The sequence below is a fragment of the Mauremys mutica genome, chromosome 4, assembly GCF_020497125.1.
Source record: "Mauremys mutica isolate MM-2020 ecotype Southern chromosome 4, ASM2049712v1, whole genome shotgun sequence".
NCBI lineage: Eukaryota > Metazoa > Chordata > Testudines > Geoemydidae > Mauremys > Mauremys mutica.
Genome location: NC_059075.1, coordinates 130,503,718 through 130,530,853, shown reverse-complemented (window position 1 = coordinate 130,530,853; position 27,136 = coordinate 130,503,718). Strand labels below are relative to the sequence as shown.

General features: G+C 52.3%; 1 protein-coding gene across 10 annotated transcripts in view; it reads left to right on the top strand.

Moving 5' to 3' along the window:
* Positions 1 to 27,136, top strand: part of LOC123369342 (maestro heat-like repeat-containing protein family member 7) — a 1,253,347-nt gene that overhangs the window by 126,889 nt on the left and 1,099,322 nt on the right. For 5 of the 10 annotated variants that reach the window (XM_045014828.1, XM_045014827.1, XM_045014829.1 and 2 more), the window contains exons 14-20: positions 3,190 to 3,368; positions 3,476 to 3,613; positions 4,348 to 4,462; positions 5,752 to 5,892; positions 7,670 to 7,846; positions 9,611 to 9,766; positions 10,623 to 10,724. In XM_045014828.1, the coding sequence (XP_044870763.1) occupies positions 3,190 to 3,368; positions 3,476 to 3,613; positions 4,348 to 4,462; positions 5,752 to 5,892; positions 7,670 to 7,846; positions 9,611 to 9,766; positions 10,623 to 10,724 (1,008 nt within the window). Of the gene's footprint in view, positions 1 to 3,189; positions 3,369 to 3,475; positions 3,614 to 4,347; positions 4,463 to 5,751; positions 5,893 to 7,669; positions 7,847 to 9,610; positions 9,767 to 10,622; positions 11,098 to 13,126; positions 13,175 to 13,447; positions 13,481 to 27,136 lie in introns of those variants that run through there. The other 5 variants (XM_045014822.1, XM_045014825.1, XM_045014824.1 and 2 more) reach the window with 4 other exon arrangements.

Here is a 27,136-nt window from a genome sequence, read left to right as displayed (position 1 = left end):
AAGTGAAGGTTCCGCTCTTTGTTTTGTTGCAAACTCTGGGCTCCGGGAGCTGCTTATTAAAAAAACAAACACAGCTCCTGTTTGCTGTAAATGAGCAGAGGCAGAGGGCTCCCTTTGGAAGGCCCACAGCTAGTGTTTGCTTGAATAGAGGGGGAGGGAGGAGGGTCCGTTTCGGCGAGCGGCTGCTTATCTGGTCTGTGAGGAAAAAACAAAGAGGTGCTGTTCACTTTCAGTGAGTCAGACAGGGCTAGGGGAGGGGGTTGGAACTTGCAAGGCAGCTGCTGACACAGTGTTGGCTCCAAAAATCCACTCTCTCTCTCCCCCACGCTCCCTGTCACACTCCACCCCCCCTTTTGAAAAGCATGTTGCAGCCACTTGGAACCCTGGGATAGCTGACCATAATGCACTGCTCCCAATGCCGCTGCAGATGCTGCAAATGTGGCCACGACAGCGCGCTGGCAACTGTCAGTGTGGACAGACTGCAGTGCTTTCCCTACTCAGCTGTACGAAGACAGCTTTAACTCCCAGTGCTGTACAGCTGCAAGTGTAGCCATACCCTCAGCCACATGACTATGATTGTGAATGGAAATGTAGCAAGGGGCTTATTCCGCATACGTCATCACTCACGTTTAGTAAGCTACATGGCCCTTCATTTTCCATGTGGCATCCTCTCAGTTGTGCCAGAACTTGGCTCAGACATCCTTGTTCTCCCTCTGATTCACAGACACAGAAATACAATATGGAGAAAGACGCTTTGTGGAAATACTTGGTAAAAATTAGATCAATGCATTTCAGCAGGCCTTTGCTACTCCAGCCCGTTATGCCTTGATGTATTTTGTGTTACTTGTGTAGCCTACTAGCTACATTTAAAATAAACTTTTATTATTTCAGCCTGATACAGTAATGTCTGTAGTGCAGCAGCATGATTTATTTTCTATTTTCATTAGCCTATAGGCTAAAGTAAAAAGAAAACGTGCTACGCATTCATTGGGTTTTTACCACTGTACTGTACACTACTGTCTAGAGTTATATCTTTTACATATTCTATTGTAGACACAGTAATGGCATTTCTATTGTATTCTATTGCATACACAGTAATGGCATTTCAGCACAATGATTTCAACATTTAAAATAAATTGAATAGCTACTATGGGGGGGGTGTACAATTAAAAAAAAATCCAATACCTTGTTATTTTGGACAGCTGGCCTGTCTCCAGCCATGCCTGGTTTAGCCCAGGATTACTGTACCAGAAATTCAGTAGACAAATATAATGTGAATTTCTATAATTCATATTGAAGAAAATCAGTATTTTAGTGGCATTCCAGGACCTTCATATTTTCGACTACACCACTGTCTCTAGCCCAGTGGTTAGGGTACCCAACTGGGAGACTTGGGGTCAAAACTCTGCTCCAATGACTATTTAAGTGTTCCCAAGTAGAGATAGATACCAAATTCCCTTTAGGGGTGGGGCTTCGGCCACATCCCTCTCCTCCGCATTTCCTATTGGTTGGTTTAGGCAGCTCCTCACTCTTAGCTTCATAGAGTTCAAGGCCAGAAGGGACCTCTGCGATCATCTAGTCAGATCCCCTGCCTGACACAAGCCAGAGAACTGCCCCCAGATCATTCCTAGAGCAGGTCTTTGAAGAAAAACATCCCATCGTGGTTCAAAAACAGTCAGTGATGGAGAATCTATCACCACCCTGGGTAAATTCTTCCAATGATTAATTACTCTCACTGTGACGTTTATGCCTTATTTCCAGTCTGAATGTCTACCTTCAACTTCCAGCCACTGGATCATGTTAGACCTTTCTCTGCAAGACTGAAAAGCCAATTACTAAATATTTGTTTCCCAGGGAGATATCTATAGACAGTAATCAAGTCACCCCTCAACCCTCTCTTTGTTAAGATGAATAGATCGAGCTTCTTGAGTCTCTCACTATATCTCTCACCAGAGGTCCTGATTTTTATAGGGACAGTCCTGATTTTAGGGTCTTTTCCTTATATAGGCTCCTATTACCCCCAACCCCTGTCCTGTCTGGTCACCCTATCACTATAAGACATGGTTTCTAATCCTTTAATCATTCTCATGGCTCTTCTCTGAACCCTCTGCAATTCATCAACATTCTTTTTGCATTGGGGCACCGGAACTGGACCCAGGATCCCAGCAGTTGTCACACCAGTGCCAAATACTCCCACTCTAGATTCTTCTGTTTATTTATCCCAGGATCACATGAGCTGATTATCCACCAGGACTCCCAAGTCCTTTACAGAGTCTCTGCTTCCCAGGATAGAGTCCCTCGTCCTGTTCCTAGATGTATTCATTTACAATGAGCCATATTAAAACACATACTGTTTGATTGCTCCCCAGTTTACCAAGTGATTCAGATCGCTCTGTATCAGTGATTTATCCTCTTCATTATTTACCACTCACCCAATTCTTGTGTCATCTGCAAACTTTATCAGTGATGATTTGATGTTTTCTTCCAGGTCATTGATGAAAATGTTAAATCGCGTAGGGCCAAGACCCGATCCCTGCAAGGACCATCCTGGAAACACACCTGTGCAATGCTGATTCCCAGTTTACAATTACATTTTGAGACCTATCAGCCACTTTATAATCCAATTCATGTGTGCCACGTTACTTTTGTATCTTCTAGGTTTCCGATCAAACTGGAGTGCAGCACCAACTCAAGCGCCTTACAGAAGTCTATGTACATTATGTCAATACCATTTCCTTTATCTACCAAACTTGTAATCTCATCGAAAAATTGTTGATTTGCATTAAATAAATTATCCTCTTTAATTCTTTATTAATTGAATCTTATACCAGCTGCTCCATTATCTTGCCTGGGATCGATGTCAGGCTGACAGGCCTGAAATTACCCAGGCCATCCCTTTCACCCGCTTTAACAATTGGCCCAACTGACTCTCTCTCTGGAGCGTATACGGAGCCTGGGCACTTAACCCAGGGCTGTGAGTCCACTGGGCAGCAGGGCACATGAAGCTGGGCATGGCCACGCTGAGCCGAAGTCCCTTGTGTGGTTCTAGCCAAGGTCTCACAGGCTAGGAATTGAACCCAGCATCCCAGGCCTTAGCCCTCAGCCCACCCCACCCCTCTAGGTGCCCTGGGGGAGCGTGGGAAGGACAAAAGCCCTGCAGCGATGTCTGTCTCCTGTTCTTATCTGCAGGCCACAAGAGCCCTGTATGTGATCCTGCAGGAGCAGGCCTGCAGGCAGGAGGTGAAGGAGCTCTTCCCTCAGCTCTACGTCGCGCTGCTCTTCCACGTCACCCACACAGTGCAGCACACTGCTTCGCAGGAGAGGGAGCATAACCAGGAGGACACGGCCGCACCCCTCAGCCCCGTCAGGTACCGCCAGCCCGACACCCAGCCTGGGTTCTGCAGCGTCGCCCGCAGGCACGCGGCAGGGCCTGGCCTGGGCTCACTCAGTAACAAGAGGCTCGCTCTGCACACAGGTTCGCGGTGAAGGCCATGGAAGCTTTGCTTCTATGCGCTGGCTACAAGGAGCAGGTCACCTTCATGATGAAGCAGGGCGGCTGGGACCTGCTCATGAACTCCGACACGCACCACAAAGGTGTCTGCCTGCTTGCCCGGTGAGTGCTGCCCAGAACCGATCACAGCAGCAGCTCCCCTCCCTGGCCCAGGACACGGCCACATTGCCTTCCCTGCTGGGTGAGACGCGGCTCCCAATCGCCTGCATGGAACAGGCCGCAGCCTCTGTGCTGTTGGCCAAGGGGTCAGTCGGCTACTTCTCCACCCTGCGCTGCCTGGCGTAAACCGCTTCCTGCGTGGCTCTGGCAGACATGGCTGGGCAAAGACAGCCTCCGCCATGTCTTTCTGCAGCGTTGGTGTAGCCCTGTCAGGCCCAGCACATGAGAGAGACAAGGTGGGGGAGGGAATGTCTTTGGTTGGCCCAGTGACTGTGGGTGAGAGAGAAGCTAACACAGAAAGCTCCAGCGCTTGTCTTAGGTGAATCTAAGATATTCCCTCACCCACCCTTCTGTCTCTCATCACCCAATATCTGGGCACATGAGGAAGACCACCGACCCCACCGACACCCTTCTTTGTCTGCAGTTCTCTTGCAGCCCCAGCACTACGTGCTCAGAGCTGGCCTCATGGAAGGGCTCCCTGTCGAGTGATTAAGGGTTTGGGTCTCTAGCACATAAGCCGCTGGGCATTTTAAGCCAGCAGGAACTAGTCCGTGCCAGCTGCGCGTGACTAGTCGCCCGGGATCCCCTGTCCTGTGGCACTGGTCTGGTTAGATTCGTAAATGGAGGACCAGTCCTTGCCCACCTTGATGATGTGGTGTTTGTGTTTCCTATGCCAGGGCCATGGTTTCGCTCAATTTCCAGGAGCGAAACTGGATTTTCCATCATCTCATGGCCATCCTCAACTATCGGGACGATAGGCGGTACGTCCCGGCCGTGGCGCTCTTCATTCAGGTGAGCCTCACCAGCGGGTGAGGGTCGTGAGAAGAGCCCCGGCCCAGCGGTGACTGGGGCATGGGGCTGACCTATGGCCAGGGACGGCAGATTTGTAGAAATTGTGGTGGTGCTCAGCAGAACCTGCCCCTCCAAACTCTGCCCCCCTAAACTCTGCCCCCCACCTGCCTAAGTCTCTGGGAGGGAGTTTGGGTGGGGGAGGGGGCCTGGGGTGCAGGCTCTGGGATGGGTCAGAGGGTGGGAGTGCAGGAGAGGGTGGGGATGCAGGCTCTGGGAAGGAGTTTGGGGACAGGAGGGGGTGTGGAGGGAGCGGGTGCAGGCTCTGGGAAGGAGTTTGGGGGCCAGAGTGGGGTGCGGGAAAGGGGTGGGGGGGCAGGCTCTGGGAGGAGTTGGGAGGGTGCGGCGCTTATCTGGGGCTCCTAGGCAGGGCAGGCCGGGGGCCCTCCATGTGCTGCTACCCCGAGGCACTGCCCCCGCAGCTTCCTACTGGCTGCAGGGGCGCGCCCACCCCACCCAGGGGCCACAGGGAGGGGCTGGCAGCCATGGGAGCAAGCAGGCAGGAGGCCGCTCAGCTCTGCTGCGCTGCCAGTGGTGGTGGGGGCCCCAGGCTGTTTTAAATGGCCTGGGAGACGTGGGGGGAAAGGTGGGGCTGAGGCCCATGGTGCCCAGGCACCATGGGCCAATGGAACTTGCCGCTCATGCCTATGGCCAGGAGAGGGGTGGCCCTGAAGGCCCTGGGGGTGGGTGGGTGAGCAGTGGCAGGGAAAGCTCCTACAACCCTAGGGGTGGAGTCACTCAGTCTGGGCATTGTTACCTGTCCCAGCTGGTGTCACGGGGCTGGAGCAAGGCCCAGGGTCAGGTGTCTCTTGTTCCCCAAGGCTCAGTTCCATAGAATGGTCCCTTGTGTGACCTCGGCCCTCGAGCCCCCTCTGACATCCGTGTGCCATGCGCAGGCCGGGCAGCCGCCTGCCCATTCATGGCCAGTTCACCTGCCCCCCCGCAGACCGGGCGACCCTTTGGAGCACAAGGCTGCAGACCCCCCCCCCACACCACTGCTCCGTGTGCAGCTGAGCCTTAGTGAGGGAGCAGGGCAGGCCTTGATCTCAGCTGGAGCCTCGAGGGGCCGTCGCGCTAGCAGCGTTTCAGTGGGGCCCACACGGTGACCAATCGCGATGCCCTGCATGCAGCCCATGCCGGGCCTTGGCCAGTGGAGCTAAGGGCCCCGTGGCAGAGATGAGTCGCAAGAGGCCAGCCCCGTTCTCTAGCTTGATTTGCTGTTGGTGTGTTAGCTCCTCCAGTGCCCTGACCTTGGCAACAAGCTGGAAGACGCCATCGTGGAGGAGATGAGCAGGCAGCTGAGAGACCACCAGACCGTGGTGCGCTGGTTGGCGCTCAAAGGCCTCCTCAATCTGGCCCTTCTCCCAGAGAAGGTGAGAGGGGAGGAGGGCTGGGGGATAAACCCAGAACCGCAGGGAGCTGCTGCAGGGCTGGGGTCATTGAAACCTTCCCAGGGGGTATGGCCCTGGCCTGGAGTCAGGAGCCCTGGCTTCTATTCCTGGCTCTGCCACTGACTGTGGGGTGCCCTTGGGCAAGCTCCTGCCTGGCCTTTGTCTGCTGTTCTGCAGGGCAGGGCCTGGCTCCTGCAGGGTGCGTCTCTAGGTGTGTGGAGCATCTGGCACAGCTGGGCCTGATTGTGTCTGGGGTCTCTGTGATCCAAAGAACCCTAGCACTAGAGTAGCAGCAGAGCTGCAGACTCTAGACCCCCAGGGAATGCTGGCGACCCCAGTGATCAGGGACGCTTGGATAGAGCCATTTCACTACAATTAGGAACCATTTTTTCCTACAAATCCCCTTTTAAAGCCTCATAGGTTTTAACTGTTGACGTCACGGCTCTGTCCCGCAGCACTCGCTCCTCTGAAGAGCTCTGGAAGGGCCTTTTGCTGCTAAGATCTCATAACAAGTTTGATACCCACAATATAGTGAAGGCAGAGAAAGCCCTTGGGGCTTAAATACACAGATCTGACAGCCTGGTAAAGAGGAGACAATCTGAAGGCAACTCTCGTTAATGATAATTTACTTCGCCTGAGAATAGGGGGTCAGTCCGGTTTATTAAACCCGGACTATGACTAGATCAGACATGGAGAGGGCGTGACTGTAATTCTCTTTGTTATACACCATTCCCATCATTCCATGCACTTCAGCCTGGTTTTCACTTGCTTGTGGTTCATTTTCCTTTCCGGAACCGGTTAGCCTGTATATGACCTATTTTTTCCCTGATGCCGGTTGAGATTTTGTGGGGCTGTCTTTGAAAGGTTGAAAAACCAAATACAGAAATGACTGAATCTGGCTTTTAGTAACAGACTAACCGTAGAACTAGTGTGCAATATTGGCTCCCTCCCCTAGGCTGGGCTGTAAGGACCAGGATTCAGGAGAACCCAGGTTCGGTTCCTGGCTCTGCCAGACTCCCTAAGTGACTGTGGGTGAGTCACGTAACCTCTCTGTGCCTGAGTTCCATGTCTGTACAATGGGGATAGAAATCCTTCCTTCGTGTGTCTAGCCTGTAAGCTCTAGGGCAGGGACCGTCTCTTACTGTGCCTGGAAAGCCCCCAGCACAAGCCCTTATTGCAGACAGGCCCTCGAGGTGCTATTCGAACAATAATACACTTGATTTATTTGGGGTCAACGTGTTGTGTAGAGAACTTTCCACGGATGATATCTGCTAATAAAAACCATCCCCTGAGATCTAGGGTACAAGGAAGCAGCTGCTTATGTTGCAGGTTGCCGGACCCACTGCCCGTGATCTTAGCTGGCTGTGCAAAGGCTTTGAGGCTGTAACATGTCTCTGGAGGCAGGGGCGCTGGAAGACTTTTTATAGTGGAGGTGCTGCACCCCCCCACTTACCCGTGTCCACACACCCCTCCACCACTAGCGCTGGGGTCCGGAGCCGGGCCTTGGCTCCAGGTGGGGGGGGGGGGGGGTGGATGGGGCATGGGGACCAAGGCTGGGGCCATAGCTGGGGGTTGGCACAGGGCCGGCAGCTGGGACCCTGTGTGTGGGGCCAGGAGCAGAGCCCTGCGTAAAACCTGGGAGTGCTGCAGCACCCCTAGCTCCCGTGCCTCTGTCTGCAGGGGAGGCAGACATTGTTTTGGAAATGGCTTGTTGGGTCACTGGAGGGTGTTTCGTAAAGCAGCTCCTTGTTTCACCCAGGTGGGGAAACTCCAGCGTCTGCTGCCAGATGTCCTGGAGCGACTCCAGGAGGTAGACAGAGACCTCATCCGCAAGGCCATCGCCGTGCTGAAACACCTCCTCGCCAGCATGGACAGGCAGAGCGCCAGCCGCGCGGCTGTGCAAGTGGCTGAGCAACTCCTGCCGTTGTTTGATGATGTAAGGCCTGGCAGCTCACGGGAGATCGTTCCAACTGCGGACATGTGAATGGGGGTTGGCGGGTGGGCTAGCAGGGCCTGTGCTATGGTCCTAGCCAGAAAACGGATTGTCATAAATCATGAGCCCATTCCCGCCTTCCTCTCCCACTCTCCATGAGAGCACATGGCAGAAAGGATGGGAACCCTGGTGTCCCGCAGGCCTACTGAACAGGATGAGGGCAGCCTGGGGACGAGGCTCCCCTTGGGGAAGGACGTGCATTCCTGAGCCTGCATGCAGCGAGGGGGCCTCTGCAGCACAGGGTGCTGCAATGCTCTTGCTGGCTTCTAGGGTGACAAGTGATGGTACCTTGGTGAAAATCTGCCCCTCCTTTCCCTGGCCAGGAATCCCACAGCTGGCCTGTCAGCTCCGTAAGGAAACGGCTCTGTCTGTAGGTTCTGCAGCTACCCCCCTTTCCTCTCCCCTTCATTCTCATGGCAGGGCAGCGTCAAAGGACGGGAAAGTTCTTCTCAGCTCTTTAGTACCCACAAACTAGCCCCCGCCGGCGCATTCACCAGACTGATGTTCAGTCCCGCACTGGGTGGCGAGATCCAGCAAGCGGGCAGGAGAAAGGGGCCCATCCATTACTGGCTTCCAGGGGTAATGCCCCAGTGGGGGCTCCTGGAGGGACTCCCCAGCTCTCATAATGGTAAATCCTACTCTCAACCCTCCCGAACTCTGCTGGGACCCTGCCGCTCTTTATTTAGTAGTGGCACAGGCCTGGCTAAAGCTGTTCCCAGGGTCTCCTGGATCCCCAGCTGGCCAAAGGGACAGGGCAGCCTGGACCAAGGATGCAGGATCTCGCCCTGGGGTGAGCCGTTTAAACCAAACCCCTTTCGGGCCCGAGGGGAACAGAACAGGTTCTTTATGGGGCAAGGATTAAATCCAAATAGTGTTAATGAACAAAACGCCCATCACCAGGGAAAGGCAAACAGGCCTCAACAACTGGAGGGAAGACCAGAGAGGTGCCAGTTCAACATCTGCCTGTGCCCACTGCAGTGCAGCCCTGATGCCCCTATACCCCTCCCACGTGTTTTGTACAGAGCCTGCCCAGCTGTTCTGAGCTGACCCCTCACCCCACCCCAAACCCCTGGAGGCTGGGTGGCTTCCAGTCATGGCTTCCAAGGCCCCCTGTCTGGGAGCTCCTGCACATTTACCACCCCTTGGCCCTGGTTAAATCCACCCCAGGTCCCTGAGCATGGCCCAAAAAAACACCAATGTAGGAATTTGCCCCCCATGCCTGGCCCCCTTGGCCCGGCTAGAGGGCCACTGTGGGTCAACACCAGTGTGAGCTGGGCCTGCAAAGCGGGTGGACAAACTACACCCCCCCCTTCGCTCTTTGAATCTTTCCTCATCGCTCCCTCTCTGCCACCCCTGTCCTGGCGCTGCTCCAGCCTGAACGTTTCCCCTTGGCTGACAAAGGCGGGTGCTGATGTCAGTGCACCCAGAGCTGGCTGTGAGAGCCCAGGGGCAGTCTCACCCCAGCTTACTGCTCTCCCTGGCCAAGAAGTTACCAGGCCAGCCCCTCAGCTGGTGGAAATCTGCATCTCTATTGCCTTCAATGGCACTATGCCCATGAGACTCTGGCCCCAGCTGTGGCTGTATGGCTGGAGGTGAGTTACCAATACCCCCTGCAGGGCAGACATCTCTGGCACAGTGTGCGCTTGCCCCGCTGGATGAGAATGACTGTCACAATGTCTCCTCCCCTCCCTATATCGTCTCTTGCAGGTGTCCAGCAAGCTCCGGGTGCTCTCCATCACCCTTTTTAAAGACCTGCTGGAGCTTGTAAGGGGGCCCAACCGGAGGCAGATGAAGGAGCATGTGCTCCAGAGCCTGGTCCCACTGCTCCTCCTTGTGCATGATGAGCGTCCCAACGTGTCCCAGGTGAGGCCACGAATTGGAGTCTGCGGCTGAGATAGTTACAGAGTGACCAGTAATTTGTTTGGGGGGGGGGCAACATGTGACACCCCCCTTTAAAGGGTCTGGCCGGCAGAGGGCAGGTGCTCAGTGCTGTGACAATCAGACACTCAAAATCACTTGAATGTTGAGTCCAGTAGTGCCATGACCATGGCATCCCACCCAACTGCTGAGTCTTCTCTGCATCCTCTGAGCTCAACACCCCCCTGCAGCCAGGCTGAGAGATTGGGTGGGGCGAGTGGTCGCCTCACCACTCCTACAGCCACTGGCCTCCGCACACAACCCTGGCTGTGCTGGTGGGAAGAGCACAACCCTGGCCATGGCCCCTACCAGGAGCAGGGCTACTCAGCCTCCAGATGGTGCACAGGACCCAATGTGCCCTTAGCCAAGCGGCCCGGACAGCCTGTACTAGCCATGATATGCCCAAGCCCCTCCCCAACCATGCCTCTGCACATGCTAGTGCTCATGGCCCCCATCACTTGGGACACAAATGCCACCAGCACTAATTAATTCACCCTCCTACGCCCCATGAGGTGGGGAACTGAGGTGCAGCCTCAAAAATATTGAACGCCCATGGGCATTAGGCACCTAAATCCATTTGCTTCCCTGGGCCTAAGCAACTTGCCTGAGTTCCTGCAGGGAGAGCTGGGAATTGAGTCAGGTCTCCAGCCATTGCCTTAGCCACACTGCCGCCCTTCCGCGAGCAGCCCGGGGTCGGGAAGCATTGAGCACGCACAGCCTCCCTGGCCTCCGGGTAACTAGGCTAGTGGCTTCCAGCTCCCATAACTGTGTCCGTCTCGCCCTGGCCCCTCTTGTTTTGCAGGTGTGTTGGGACACCCTCAGCAGTGCCGCCCAATTCCTGAGATGGCACCAGCTCAGTGGCCTCATCCAGCACAAGGAAACCTGGCAAAGCTGTGACTGCCTGGTGAGGGAGCCCTCTGGCCATTCACTGCACAGCCCTCGCTGGCAGAAGTGGAGGAATCAGTGAATAGGGCACCCCCTATTGCCTGGCTCTGTGCCCACACTGAGCCCTAGCCCCGGGACCACAACTGGGTGAGGATGGTGAGCTTTGATTAATATGAAATGAAATAAAACCTCAGAAGTTCGCAGATGCTATTGAACAGTTTAAGTTGGTTGTACCCTAGTGGACAGTTTAACTATAACCCCAGGAGTTGGTAGAATTCTATTGGACAGTTTAACCCCCAGGAGTTGGTTAAACACTATTGGACAGTTTAAATCAGGGGTTCTCAAACTGGGGATCGGGACCTTTCGGGGGTCGCAAGCTGCCAGCCTCCATCCCAAACCCTGCTTCGCCTCCAGCATTTATAATAGTGTTAAATATATAAAAAAGTGTTTTTAATTTATAAGGGGGGGGGTCACACTCAGAGGCTTGCTATGTGAAAGGGGTCACCAATACAAAAGTTGGAGAACCACTGGTTTAAATATAACCCATGAGTTGGTTGAACACTATGGGTCACTCTTTCTTTAGAACATACTTTAGAACAAGCGTTTACTCTAAAGAAAATCAAACATATAAAAGCTCTGGGTATTTGTAGGGTGCTTACTATGGTTGTGATACACCCATTTTATTTAAAAAACAACCCCCAAATTTTAAGCATGAAAGAAAGATGTTTAAAAAACAAACAAGCGCCAAGACATTCATTGATATCTGCAAGGGGCCCCACACTTGGGAATGGGTACAGTAATGTTAAGGATTGTTGTGTATGGTGATTTAATGTTTAATACTGTAAGAAGGCCTCAAAGAAAAATATATTTTAACTACAAGAAAAAAAATTAGCCAAAAGCAGCCCAGTTGTGCAGACAACTTAATTCCCTCTCCCCAGATCACAAAAGGGAATGTTAGGGGAGGAGGGCCTAAAGTCCTTAAGTATCTATTAATTCAGAGTTGTGATGATCGAATCTACCTGCTAACTACAGACTTTTGAAATCTGTTTGAAACAAAGAGTTAGGCTGGAGTAAAAATCTCAGTTTTTTGGAGACTGTCCTCTTTCAACAGAAACTATCTTGAACTGAATTTCTGCTGGACTGCAAGAGGAGGTGTGCTCCCTGTTTTTAACTTTGAAAATATATATTACATAATGTCACTCTTTGGCCATTCTGTCCTTACTAAATAATGGCACCAATCTTATTGCAGTGTGATCTGTTGTCTTTGTGTAAAAGATACCCATTCAGAACAAAAAGCTGAAATATATGTTGTAGAATCGTGGCTTGGGGGGGGGGGAACCTCCCTAAAAATCTGTTTACCATTTAAAAAAACCAGGGATGGTTCAGACATGTTTGAGTACAATTGAGCTGACCCACTCTGTTGAACTGAATGGTTTTAACCACACCCCCAGGTCATAGCCAAAATGACTGAGATAAACCACCCTTGTTGCCATGGGGTTAATGGTATAAGTGATCAGTAATTAAATTTGATGGGTGTACGCCCACAGTAAGAGAGGTGAGTGAGTGAGGATGGTGAGCTTTGATTAATATGCAACTGAAATAAAACCTCAGGAGTTAGCAGAAGCTATTGGACAGTTTAACTATAACCCTGGAGTTGGTTCAATTCTATTGGACAGTTTAAATATGACCCAGGGGTTGGTCGAATGCTATGGGTCACTCTTTCTAGCAACTCAAAGTCATTAAAATAATAATTTACAAAAATAAACATGGGTCTAACCCAAAACTGAAATGTTTCCAGGGTTCACAAACCTCCACAATACTTTAGAACAAGCATTTGTGCTAAAGAAAATCAAATATGTAAAAGCTCTGGGTATTTGTAGGGTGCTTACTATGGTTGTGATACACCCATTTTATTTCAAAAACAGCCCCCAAATTTTAAGCATGAAAGAAACATATTTAAAAAACAAACAAACAATCCCCAAGACATTCGTTGATATCTGCAAGGGGTCCCACACTTGGGAATTGGTAGAGTAACGTTAAGGATTATTGTGTATGGTGATTTAATGTTTAATACTGTAAGGCCCCCAAAGAAAAATGTATTTTAACTAAAAGAAAAAAATTAGCTAAAAGCAGAGCAGTTATGCAGACAACTTAATTCCTCCTCCCCAGATCACAAAGGTGAATGTTAGGGGAGAGTACGGTGACCACATGTCCCAATTTTATAGGGACATTCCTGATTTGGGGTCTTTTTCATATATAGGCTCCTGTTACCCCCCACCCTGATTTTTCACACTTGCTGTCTGGTCACCCTACTCTCCCCGAAAATGGAGGGGCCAAAAATGGTTTTTAAAAGCAGTTTCGTTTTTATTCTGAAAAAAAAAAAAGTTTTGCTTTTTTAAATGGGGTTATTTGTCTTCTTAGGGTATGTCTGCACTACAAGACTATTTCGAATCAACTTAATACGAATTTGTGGAATCGACCTTATGAAGTCGAAGTTGTGTATCCACACTAAATACACTAGTTCGACTGTGCGAGTCCACAGTAACGGGGCCAGCGTCGACTTTGGAAGCGGTGCACTGTGGGAAGCTATCCCACAGTTCCCGCACTCCCCGCTGCCCATTGGAATTCTGGGATTTCCCCCCAATGCATGCTGGGGGGAAAAATGTGTTGAGGGTGGTTTTGGGTAACTGTCATCATTGAACCGTCAATCACGCCCTTCCTCCCTCCCTCCCTCCCTGAAAGCGCCTGCGGGCAATCTGTTCGTGCACTTTTCTGCTCAGTGACAGCGCGGGCGCCACAGCACTTTGAGCACGGATCCCGCTGCAGTTATGGCCGTTGTCAACTCCTCGCACTTATCGTCCACCTCTTCCACAGTCAGCTGCTGAGAAATAGGGCTACATTTCAATGGTGCTGCGAGCACTGGTGGACCATGGGGGACGTTTTACCAACAGCAACGTCGAGTGGCCAGGCAAAGTTCATGATGTGCGTGTTTTCAGGAACTGTGGTCTGTTTAGATGCCTGCAGGAAGGTAGTTTCTTCCCGGACCACAAAATAAGTCTTGGGGATGTGCAGATGCCTATAGTGATCGTCGGGGACCCAGCCTACCCGCTAATGCCCTGGCTCGTGAAGCTCTGTGCAGGCGCCTTGCACAGCGACAAGGAACTCTTCAAGTACCAGCGAGCAGCGTGACCTGTGACTGTTCAGTTTCTTTACAGAGAAGCTGAACCTGCCCCTGTTTCTTTACCAAGTGACTGTTGACTAGCATCTGCAGTTACATACCCCGCCCACCCCGCTTCCCCAACTTCCAACACACGTTTAAAAATAAAATACATGTTCCACTGTAACTTTACAAAGGTTTCTTTATTGATGACTTTGCGTTACAGGGTTGAAACCGGGACACGGACTGTGCTGGGTAGGGTGTGCAGTGATGTAAAGACCGCCTGTAAACTCGAGGAATGACAGGCTCCTGCTCCCAGAGCGGTCTGCAGTGCCGGACTGGATGTTTCAACGGAGCCTGCCATCCCTCCTTTTTGGGACTCTGTGTGCGGGGGCTATGTGGCCTTTTGGCAGGGGAGGATGGATACAGATTCCTCTGCTGCGTGGCTCTGTGGTCCAGGACAGGGACCGTTGCATGAGATCTGTAACCCCCCTCCCCCGCTACAAAGTCACGTACCCCCCCACCCACACAGAACCTGCAAACCACCTCCCATACCGACCAGGGTACATACTGACTGCAGTGCGTGTGTGACCTGCTGCTGATCCTGCCCCCGTGTCTGTACCGTGGTAAAGGTGATTGTCCTGTCAAATTACCAACCCCCTTCCCCCCCTTCAAACACAGTCTCCTCTAAAAGAACATGACGGAAACAGTAATTAACAGAAAAGTATTTTTTATTATCAACTAGACAGTTAGGGGATGAAACTGGGATGGGGGCTTGGGTGAGGCGGGAAGGAAAGGACTTCTCAAAATTTAGGGTATGAGAGCTTTTGGGTACTTGAGCACTCTGCTGGGGTGCAGTGACAGTTTACACGGGCTCTGGCACCCCTCCTTCTGGTTATTTTGGGTGAGGGGGGTATGGAACTTTGTGACGGAGGAAGGGCGGTTGCAGATACACTGCAGGGGGGCTCTGTCCTCCTGCCTGACGTCCTGCATAACATGCACAAGGGCAGGAGCATGTCCGTTTGCTCCCTCATTAGTCCAAGCAGCGTTTGAGTCGCCTGCTTGTCTTCCTCACGCCACCTCTCCTCCCGTTCGCTGTGTGAGCGCTGGTACAGAGAGAGGGTCTCCCTCCACTGGCTCTGCTGGTCCGCCTCGTCTCGGGAGCACCCCATAAGTTCAGCGAACATCTCGTCCCCTGTCTTTTTCTTTCGCCGCCTAATCTTTGCCAGCCTCTGTGAGGGGGATGCTGTGGCGGGTCTGGAGACAGTCGAAGCTGTGTGATGGGAAAAAGGGAGTGAATTCCTTGCAAAGATAAATTTTTGCGAACAATGAACACAGTCTAGTTTGTCTCTGTGAATTCTGGGTTGAGATCCCAGTGCCTGATGGGGCAAAAACCATTTTCGCGGGTGGTTCTGGGTAAATGTCATCAGTCATCCCTTCCTCCGGGAAAGCTACAGCAGACAATCATTTCAAGCCCGTTTTCCCTGGATTGCCCTGGCAGACGCCACAGCGTGGAAACCATGGAGCCTGTTTTGCCTTTTGTGCCTGTCACCGTATGTGTACTAGATGCCGCTGACAGAGGCGGTCCAGCAGCGCTACACAGCAGCATGCTTTTGCTTTTGCATGATAGCAGAGATGGTTACCAGCCATATTGTACCATCTACCATACCATAAATTGGTAATAAGATGGGCATGGTTACCAGTCCTTTTGCACTGCACCATTTGCTGCTGTCATAAGTGCCCCTGGCTGCTCTTAGCCAGGGGCGCAAAAGCCAAAATTGGGAATGACTCCCTGAGTCAATCCCTCCTTTTTGGTATCTAAAAATAGAATCAGTCGTCCTGCCTAGAATATGGGCAAGTGTACTAGAGAACCACTGTATCAGAGAACCAGAGAGCATATCCGCTCTGTGTCAGATCCTGCATAGATTATGAGCTGTATGCTATTCACAGGGGGTGCTCCTGCAACAACCCCACCTGTTCATTCCATTCTTCCCCAGCCTTCCTGGGCTACCATAGCATTGTCCCCCCACTTGTGTGATGAAGTAATAAAGAATGCAGGAATAAGACACAGTGACTTGTTAGTGAGAAATGAGTGGAAGGTAGCCTCCAGTTGCTATGATAGTCCAGATAGGACATTAAGGAGTGTGGAGGAGAGGAGCCCAGCATCCTGCTGCTAGTCCAGGGGCAATTGAATCTTTTCTTTACACATGAAGGGTGGGGGCTGATGAAGCTCAGCCCCCTGTTGCTATGATGACGATGGTTATCAGCCATACTGTACCATCTACCAGGAAAAATTAGGGCCAGGCGCCCTTGATCGACCTAACGGATGCTAGTCTGCATGGTTACCAGCCCTTTTGCACTGCCCCATGTGCCAATAGGCTGATGATGAGGACGGATACCAGCCATATTGCACCATCAGCCATCCATAGCGTGGGGGGAGCAAGGATGTTGGTGTTGAGTGCTGCACCATCGCGTCTATCTGCAGCATTCAGTAAAGATAGGGTGACATGTAAAAGAGTCAAGAGAGGATTGTTTTCCCTTTCACTTCTGGGGGTGGGTGGGGGGCTGCGTAAATTGCCGAGCTATGCCCTGACCCACCGCGGACACTGTTTTTGACCCTAGAAGCATTTGGAGCTCAGCCAAGAATGCAAATCCTTTTCGGAGACAGCAGGAACTGTGGGATATCTTGCGTCCTCAGTCCCCCCTCCCTCCATGAGCATCCATTTGATTCTTTGGGTTTCCGTTACGCTCGTCATGCAGCAGCGTGCTGCGTCTCTGCTATGCCATCTGTCCGGAGATTTTTTAAAAATACTTTGGACCAGGCGTAACATTACAGTAATTCCCCTAATTAGATGCAGGACTCTCCGAGCGAGATCACCCTGAGGACGGTCACTGAAGGAGATAGAGAGCGCATGCTGCGTGAAAGCCAGCACAAACCAGGGCCCTATGCAGCCGTGCTCGGGGAGGCAATGCTCCCTGAGTACCTCATGAAAGCCTGGCGCGGAAAAGTGTGCTACCACGGAGCACCCAATAAGGCAGCTCTCCCCAGGAACCTCCTGCGGAGGCTTTTCGATTACCTCCAGGAGAGCTTCGTGGAGATCTCCCAGGAGGATTTCTGTTCTATCCCCATATATAGAGAGACCTCCTTTTCACATACTTCAGCTTCCTGTTATATTAAGAATAAAAGTTTACATGGTTAAAGCACTTACCGACTGCTCCTTCCCCTGATTCAGGATCCGGGTTAATGGCCGGGGACGGTTGGTAGGGGATCTCCGTGACGGTGATGAAGAGATCCTGGCTGTCGGGGAAACCAGCGTTGTAAGCGCTGTCGCCTGCCTCGTCCTCCACAAACCCTTCCTCATCTTCCCCGTCCGCGAACATCGCCGAGGAACTGGCCGTCGACACTGTCCCATCGTCAGAGTCCATGGTCACTGGTGGGGCAGTGGTGGCAGGCTCCGTAGCGTCCGTTTGCCGCTTTGATTTTTTGGTAGCCTTGTCTGGGGTCCTTGATTTTCACGCGGCGCTGCGTTCCATTCCGGCTGTGTCCTCTGTCTCTCATGGCTTTGGAGACCTTCTCGTAGGTCTTTGCATTCCGTTTTTTGGAGCGCAGCTCCGAAAGCACAGACTCCTCGCCCCACACACCGATCAGATCCAAGAGTTCCCGGTCAGTCTATGCTGGGTCCCTCTTTTTATTCAGAGATTACATGAACTCCTCTGCTGGAGAGCTCTGCATCGCTGCCGGTGCTGCTGAGCTCGCCCCGATGTCCAACCACAAAATGAGATTCTAACTGTCCAGACAGGAAAAGGAATTCAAATTTTCCCGGGACTTTTCCTATATGGCTGGTCAGAGCATCCAAGAGCGTCAACAGAGTGGTGCAGTGTGGGATAGCTCCCGGAGCTAGTAAGTTCGATTTGCATCCACACCTAGCCTAATTCGACATAGCCATGTCGAATTTAGCGCTACTCCCCTCGTCGGGGTGGAGTACCGAATTCGAACTAAAGAGCCCTCTAGGTCGAATTAAATGGCTTCCTGGTGTGGACGGGTGCACGGTTAATTCAAATTAACGCTGCTAAATTCGAATTAAAGTCCTAGTGTGGACCAGGCCTTAGAAGAGTTGGCTTTAATGTTTAAATGGCTAGCGATTCAGGGGCCCAAGCTAGAGAGACGTGTGGGTGTTTAAATACAAAGTTCAGAGGGGGTTTCCTTGGGGGGCTATAGCAACCCCCACAGAGCAGACCTGGGCTGCAGCTGGCTCTGTCCATCACTCTCCCCCACCCCACAGAGACCCACACAACCCTCTGCTCCCCAAAAAGACCCCCCACTGGCCCCTGTGCCCCCATCACCCCTCACCAGAGAGCCCCCGCTTCTGCCTCCAGTGACAGCTCCCCTCCCCCTCTGCTCCCTACAATCTCCCCCTTTGCCTTCTCCCTTCTCCCAAGTCCATTGGCCGGAATGCTCCCAACCACCAGGGCTAATGGGAGCTCCATCTGAAGCAGGGTGCCTGCTTGCAGATGCAGACATGCCTGGCTGTGCCTCAACAGCCCAGGGAGGGGGAGCCACAGGTGAACAAGCCCCTGTCATCATCATTACAGGCCCAGCAATTCTCTGGGTATTTAATTTCACTTAGGCAAGTAATTCAGTCTTCGCTTTCTTTCCAGACAGTTTGTGGCTTTTCCTGTAAGAAAACTTACAATTTCTTTGCAAAGAAGTCCATTTATAGTTTTTCACTTGAAACTATAGTTGTTCATAAGCTCATTTATTTTGTTAACTCGGTTTCATAGGCAATTTTAAAAGTCACTTGAATTGTACCTAGTTTTTTCCATTGGTCCAAAACCACATGAAAGATGTGCGGATTTTTATTTCTGTGGGCCAAAGCACCCCAAGTAGAAATATAAATGTTGAAGCTAGAAAAGATGGGTAAGGGTCCCTTCAGGAAACTGTCCTCAAGTCATTCATTCTTCTGGGCATTCCATTTATTGTTCCCTCCTATAGTGATAGAGATCAGTGTTTCCGGAGGAGATGCAGAAAACTGGGGCAACCCTGCAGCAACTCTGTCTCTACCCCTGTTCTCTGCCTGCTCCCTCTACCAGCCCCTTTGGTCTCCCTAGGATTCCCCCTACCATTACTCCTTCTGGGTTTCTTTCCCTGATGCTTCTCATGAAATAAAGTTTGTCATTACAGCTTCTTATCTTTGTACTATATTTAATTTTGATGTATTTATTAAGTGTTAATTAATGCACTATGGAGTCCCCCTTCAACCCTCTGTACAAATTGATCCCCTTCTTTCCATATGTTTTGCCCATAAGGTTTTCTGCAGCCCTAGGGCAGCCAGCAATAACTCCTGTGCCTTTGCAATGGGGTGAGGGAAGGTGACCGTGGGTTCCCTAGTTATGTGATTTGCAAGAAGTGTTATCATTACTCAGGGTACCAAACGTGTTTAAATGATATAAGTGCCTTGTAAAATCCCAAAGTAAGCTCATTTTCATTTTTCATGTAATAATCTCATATACAGTCTACACATATTTTTCATTATTAGTTTAATTTATTTTTATTGTTGTTATTAGCTAGATTACTGTGGGGGGGTTTTCAATGTGAAAAATGGTGTGCTATTTTAGGGGTTGAATTACATAATACACCCCCCCCCCGCCCCTTCCCCAGTGTTCATCACTAAATCCGGTAATTTTGTCAAGTATCCGTTGTGCAACATGGTGGTGTCTACCCCTGCCCCGCGCTTCAGAGGGATGTGGGGTCCAGGGTGGCCTGGGGGGCTAGAGGGAGGCCTGGTGTCCCCCTGAAGTGTGGGGTCCCCCAAAGCACAGAGCCCCTCCCCCCCCAAGCAAAGAGCCTGGGACAGTTCTCCCGGTCCGTCCTATGCACAGCACGGCCCTGCTTGGGCACCAACAAAAATTATACAAAGCTGGAGCCCCTGACTGAAGAAGGGAAGTGAGAGGGGACAAAGTGAAAGGACTGGGAGGGGCCAAAGGAGCCAGAGCACTGGGGAGTGGGTGGGGGGAAGCTGTGCAGACCCCAGGAGAGGAGGGCAAGGGGCTTGGTGCGACATGGGGAGGAGGAGGGAGCCAGCTGCAGGAGGGAAAAGGGAAGGGCTGGCAGGAGGGGGAGTTGAGAGGACAAGGCTGCAGCCTGGGGAGAAAGCCAGCAGGCTGGGGATAGCGCAGAAAGGGAGGGCTCTGGGGAGCTCCAGGATGGAGTGAGAGAGGCAGGATGCAGAGCAGAGGAGTCCAAGGTGACCCCAAGTTCCTGGGCCTGACGTCAGAGAAGGGAGTGGGGTGGGAGAAAGGGCTGGGATTAGGAGTTTGCCCTTGAGATGGTGACTGGACCTGGGTCCCCATTCAGGGGCAGCGTTTGCTGACTTTGCTGCCCAGATTTCCCCATCCCTGATGAGCTTTCCTCAGCCCCTGGTGATGGGCCCCACGGCTCCTCCTGCTGTCATTGTCCCCAGTCTCTCTGCGGTGGGTCTCTGCCTCCCCGGTTCTAACCCATTGCTAGGGCAATGCCAGGGGGACTCGCTGCGCTAGGTCTGCAGGGGCGAGTGATTCCCTTTGCTCCCTCTCTCCATCAGGGAGTGGAGGAGTTCAGAGTCCTGGGCCAGCTGGTGGGGTGTCTCACTCTGTGCTGTGCGAAGCAGGAGCAGGAGATCTGCCAATAGGCTGTGGATGGACTTCACCACCTCCACTCCTTCATGCTGTGGCAAAAATATAAGAGCACCCCTTGTCCTCCCTAAATACACTGACATGGGGTTTCCAAACATGGAAAACATATTTATTGAACACTTCTGCTTTTTCTGCATCCTTTTAAACAGTCTCCGTCTAGTAATAGAGCCTACACCATTCCTAGGATTTCTTTTGTTCCTAATACCCTTTTTTAAAAAAACCTCCTTATTATCCTTAGTCCTGCAAGCCATGGAGTTTCCCCGGATGGCTTTAGCGTCCCTTATCCATATTCTACTTGTCATAACTTATATAGAATGGACATACTGACTCAGACCAATGGTTCATCTAGCCCAGTATTGTGTCTTCTGATAGTGGCCAGTCCCTCGTGCTTCAGAGGGAATGAACTGAACAGGGAAATTTTGAATGATCCATCCCCTGTCATACAGTTCCAGGTTCTGGTAGTCAGAGGTTTAGGGACATGCAGAGTATGGGGTTGCATGCCCTGATCATCTTGTCTAATAGCCACCGATGGACCTATCCTTCACAAACGTATCTAATTGTTCTTTGAACTCAATTATACTTTTAGCCTCACAATATTCCACGGCAACACTTTCCACAGGTTGCCTGTGCATTGTGTGACTAGATTCCTTCTTTTATTTGTTTTTAACTTTCTTCCTATTAATTTCATAGGGTGACACCTAGTTCTCGTGTTATGTGCAGGGGTAAATAACACTTCCCTTTTCACTTTCTCCACACCAGTCATGATTTTATAGACCTCTATCATATCCCCCCCTTAGTCATCTGTTTTCTAAACTAAATGGTCCAAAGACTACACTATTGTTATAACTACGTTGCTCAGGGGTGTGAAAAATCCACACCCCTGTGCGATATATTTCTACTGACCTAACTCCTTGCGTGGACAGCGCTTTGTCAGCAGGAGCGTGTCTCCCACTGACTCAGCTAGCGCCTCTCAGGGAGGTGGATTAAGAGCTTGTTGGCATAGGAGCATCTTCACGTAAACACTACAGCGCCAGTGCAGCTACAGCGATACAGTGTTTGAAGTGTAGACTTGCCCCCTGTCTTTTTTATCTCTCCTCATATGGAAGCTGTTCCATCCCCCTAATCATTTTTGTTGCCCTTCTCTGCACCTTTTACAATACTGGTATATCTGTTTTGAGATGGGGCGACCAGAACTGCACGCAGTATTCAAGGTGTGGGCGCACCATGGTTTTATATAGACGCATTATGATATTTTTCTGTTTTATTATCTATCCCTTTCCTAATGGTTCTGTTTGCTTTTTTAACTGCCACTGCATGTTGAGTGGATGTTTTCAGAGAACTATTTACAATGACTCCAAAATCTCTTTCTTGAGTGCTAATTTAAACCCCATAATTTTGTATGTATAGTTGGGATTATGATTTCCAATGTGCATTACTTTGCATTTATCAGTATTGAATATCATCTGCCATTTTGTTGCCCAGTCCCCCAGTTTTGTGAGATCCCTTTGTAGCTCTTTGCAGTCTGCTTTGGACTTAACTATCTTGAGTCATTTTGTATCATCTGCAAATTTTGCCACCTCACTGGTTACCCCTTTTTCTGGATCATTTATGACTATGTTGAACTACACTGGTCTCAACACAGATCCTTGGGGGACCGCGCTATTTACCTCTCTCCACTGTGAAAACTGGCCATTTATTCCTGTCCTTTGCTTCCTATCTTTTAACCACTGACCCATGAGAGAATCTTCCCTCTTCTCCCATGACAGCTTCCTTTGGTTAAGAGCCTTTGGTGAGGGACCCTGTCAAAGGCTTTCTGAAAGTCCAAGTACACTATGTCCACTGGATCACCCTTCTCCACATTCTTGTTGACCCCTTCAAAGAATTCTAGTAGATTGGTGAGGCATGATTTCCCTTTACAAAAGCCATGTTGACTCTGCCCAAACAAACTGTGTTCACCGATGTGTCTGATAATTCTGTTCTTTCCTGAAGTTTCAGCAATTTGCCTGGTACTGAAGTCAGGCTTACTAGGGATCACATCTGGAGACTTTTTAAAAATTCACTGTCACATTAGCTATTTCATACAGAGGCCGATTTAAACGCTAGATTACATACCACAGCACTGCACATAAGTCTGTCTGGATGTCTTGTTATACCTGCAACCTTTGCACCAGGCAGGCAATTTACCATGCGGTTCTCCCAGTCATCATAAACCCAACTGCTTATATGTCTATTGGTTGAATCCCCAATTACTATTACCTGTTTTTTCTTTGTAAGTGGGGTTCCCCGCTTAGGTGGGGTAGCCTCAGTGTGAGAGGACATCATGACTTCATCTGGAAGGTAGGTCCCAACTACAGGATCATCTCCCTCTGCTCTAGCTCAATGTTCTGCTTCCTGGAAATTTTCACCCTCCTCAGCAGTACAGAGGCTGTCAGACTGGGGGTGGAACCACTCTACTGCATCCCTAAAAGTCTCCTCTATGTACCTCACTGTCTCTCTTGGCTCCAGCAGTTCTTCTTCGAGTGATTGCTCCTATGCATTCCAGTCAGGTGCGCGCGCCGCGCGTGCACGGCTCTTCGGAACATTTTTACCCTAGCAACTCCGGCGGGCCGGCTGGGCGCCCCCTGGAGTGGCGCCGCTATGGCGCCGGATATATACCCCAGCCGGCCCGTCCGCTCCTCAATTCCTTCTTACCGCCCGTGACGGCCAGTTGGAACAGTGGAGTGCTCCACAGCCCTAGCGTTTCTCCATTCTTCTCTGTACATAGTTGGTTAACTTAGTTTAGTAGTTAGATTAGTTGAATAAGTTTAGTTAGTTATAGTATAGTAGGGGAATTAGAGGGATTCGCCCCGCTTCTTCCATAACCGGTGCAGACTCATGCCCAAGGCACTGGGGTTTAAGCCCTGTGTGGCTTGCCAGCGGCACATGCCCGTGGGCGACCCGCACGACTCCTGCCTGCGCTGCCTCGGGGAATCTCACGGGACAGATAAGTGCCCGATCTGCACGGCGTTTAAGCCGCGCACCAGAAAGGAGCGAGACTCTCGCCTCAAGCAGCTCCTTACGGAGTCGGCACTTCAGCCTCCCGCGCCGTCCCCGGCGGCACCGAAACCGTCCTCGGCACGCAGCGCACCAGCGGCACCGAGCCGCCCCGGTACCGACGCTGCTAGATCTTCGCAGACGGCACTGAAGTCCCGGCACCGTTCCCTCTCTCCACCGAGGGAGCGGAAGACGGCGCACTCGGCTCCTAAGCCTCCTGCTTCGGGACAGCTTACCCAGCCATCACCGGCACCTCCGGCACCGGCTGTGGTAGTGCACAAACCGTGCACGGTCCCGTTGACTCCGGCACCTCAAGAGCCGTCGAGTCCGGTACCTCCCTGCTCCCCGGTGCCAACCGCGGTCGAGCTGCATCTCCCGTCCACGCCCGAGACATTCTCGATGGCGAGAGAGCTCATTGAGCTCACAGAGGCACCGAGCCTCCGGCCCCCGGCACTGCCGGTGCGGGCTGTTCAGTCAGCGGGCAAGCCGGCCATGATGCGGCCCCCTTCCCCTGACGGACGGGATAGACGGCGCTCCAGGACTCGGTCTCGCTCCTGGTCCCGAAGACGGTCACCGTCGCGCCGCTCCAGGTCCCGACACCGCTCTCCATCGCGGTACCGTTCACCCTCTCGACGCCGGTCGCAGTCCCGGTACCGCTCAACATCGCAGTACCGGTCGCACTCCCGGAGACGCTCACGGTCCCGATCACCATCCCGTCGACACCGCAGGAAGTCCAAGTCCCGGCACCGGTCCCGGCACCGTGACTCCAGAAGCCGCTCCCGGCACCGCCGGTCGAGATCCCGGTTGAGCTCCCGGCACCGGTCGAGCTCCCGGCACCGCGGCAGTCGATGGTCTCGCTCGCCATCTCAGTACCGCGACGACCGGCACCAACCCTCGGCACCATCCGGGGACATGCTGCCAGCTTCGACGGCGCAGTCTGTCAGCGCCTCCGCACCTCCGTGGCCATCCCGTCACTCATCGGTAGCTTCGCGGGCAGACAGCTATGGCCATCTCCAGGCGGCCCCGCACGGCCAAGTCCACGGGGCACAGCAGTGGGGGTTTTGGGTCCCCTGGGCCCAATACGAAGCTCAAGGGCTACCTTGCCCCCAGTGGACCCCAGCCTCCGAGCGCAGAGTGCCGGAGGCCACTGTCAGAAGGGCACCCCCATTACCGGGTGAGGCCCAGTTACCGCCTGATCCCGCGAAGCATCCACGGTCCGAGTCAGCTGCCCACCCCATTGAGGACCCACCTGCAGAGGTGGTGGTCCAAGGTCTGTCCTCGTCATCTTCACCAGACGAGGCGGTGGCGGGGGCTTCTACGGCAGACCCTCCGCCTATTGACTTACGGGCCCACCAGGACCTTCTTCGCCGGGTGGCGAAGGCTATCGACCTACCGGTAGTGGAGGTCACTGAGGACGAGAACCCGGTGACAAATGTGATTGGAGCGGAGGCTCCAGTGCGGGTGGCCTTGCCATTCATCCGCACTATCCAGAAAAACGCCACTACCATCTGGCAGTCACCGGCGTCCGTCCCTCCCACCGCCCGCGGTGTTGAAAGAAAGTACTCCGTCCCCCCCACGGGATACGAGTACTTATATACCCATCCTGCACCAGACTCGCTAGTGGTCCAGTCGGTCAACGACAGGGAAAGGCATGGTCAGCCAGCCCCTGCGCCGAAGTCCAAGGAAGCGAGGCGCATGGATCTGTTGGGCCGAAAGATCTATTCGGCAGGGGGTCTCCAGCTCCGAATCGCCAACCAGATGGCCCTCCTCACCAGATACACCTTTGACAAGAAGAGTGAAGAGTATCTACAGGTTCTCAGGGACTGGCAAGTCGAGAACACCTTCTGGTTCACCAACACCAGCGATATCGCCATGGTAACTACAGTCAGTGCTTCATGGGATTGTTGTGCCCAGAGTTATCAGGAGTCAGGAATTAACACCCTAGGAGTCAGGGGGAAGAGACAGACCCAGGAGTGTGACTGACCCCATCCAGCTGGGCCAGCGCCCTGCCTATGGCCCACTCCACCTCATAGAATCATAGACCTCAGATCATCTAGTCCAACCCCCTACTCAAAGCAGGACCAACCCAACTAAATCATCCCAGCCAGGGCTTTGTCAAGCCGGGTCTTAAAAACCTCTAAGGAAGGAGATTCCACCACCTCCCTAGGTAACCCATTCCAGTGCTTCACCACCCTCCTAGTGAAATATGTTTCCTAATATCCAACCTAAACCTCCCCCACTGCAACTTGACACCATTGCTCCTTGTTCTGTCATCTGCCGTCAGTGAGAAGAGCCGAGCTCCATCCTCTTTGGACCCCCCCAGAGCGGGGCAGTTACCCCACTCCCAGGGAAAAAGGTTAAAGGCAGCTGAGGTAGGCTGATTGGGGAGGCAGCCACAGCTGTGGCCACACTCAATCAGGCCACAGCTGGCCCTGATATAAGGCCTAAGTGAGGCACTGGGTCAGGCTTATTCCAGCCCTGGAGTGAGAAGGGCCTAGCTGCCTGGGAGCACAGGGTATCTCAAGCAGAGCAGTGCTGGGGACAGGAAGGCAGAGCTGGGAAGCTCGGGTCAGGTGAGTCCCCAGGCTAAAGACCAGGGGAGGTACTGGGGCTGCAGGGAAATGCAGTAGGTCCAACCCCCTTACCAATGATGAGGGGCCATTACAGACTGCGGTTTGCCCCAGTGAGAGGGGACTAGATGATGACTGGCAGTAGCCACTGCTGCAAGGTGGGCTTAGGGGATTCAGGTTCCCCTGGGAGGGAAGACCCAGAGTGTGGGGGTACTGCCATGGGGCAGTACCCAGGAGATAGGGCACCATGGGACGGGAGGGATGCAGGGCCTCTAGTATAGTGGTGGAGACTGATAATGAAAGAGAAGTAGGGACAGCAGCGCCGGCCAGCAGGAGGCACTCCAAGACTGGGATGAGCTAACTCCTGAACAACCAGCAGGAGGCTCTGCGTTGCTGAGTGTGCACCCTGCTACACCACCGTTCAAGTAGTTGAAAGCTGCTATCAAATCCCCCCTCACTTTTCTCTTCTGCAGACTAAATAAGCCCAGTGCCCTCAGCCTCTCCTCGTAAGTCATGTGCCCCAGGCCCCTAATCATTTTCCTTGCTCTCTGCTGGACTCTCTCTGATTTGTCCACATCCTTTCTCTTGTGGGGGACCCAAATTGATGCAACACTCCTGATGTGACCTCACCAGTGCCGAATAGAGGGGAATAATCACTTCCCTCCATCTGCAGGCAATGCTTCTACTAATGCAGCCCAATATGCCTGCCTACATGCCACATCCCAAGATGCACTGGAGCTCACCCAAACGTGTTCCCCGCTCCTTGTCAGGTGTGGTGGGAGCTTCCCCAGAGATTAATGCAATAAAAGGCATCATTGTATCTGTGCATCAGTGCCAACCCCTGCTGAGCACTAGAGAGTGTATCCGTGCTGCACAGTATTGTGCCCCTGTGCACTGCCATGCTGGCCTCTGCCATACACTACAGCTTCTGATTGCTGGCTGGGTACTGTGCTGCCCAGATGCAGTAACCCAGCCTTGTCCCAGCAAAGTGGGGTTTGC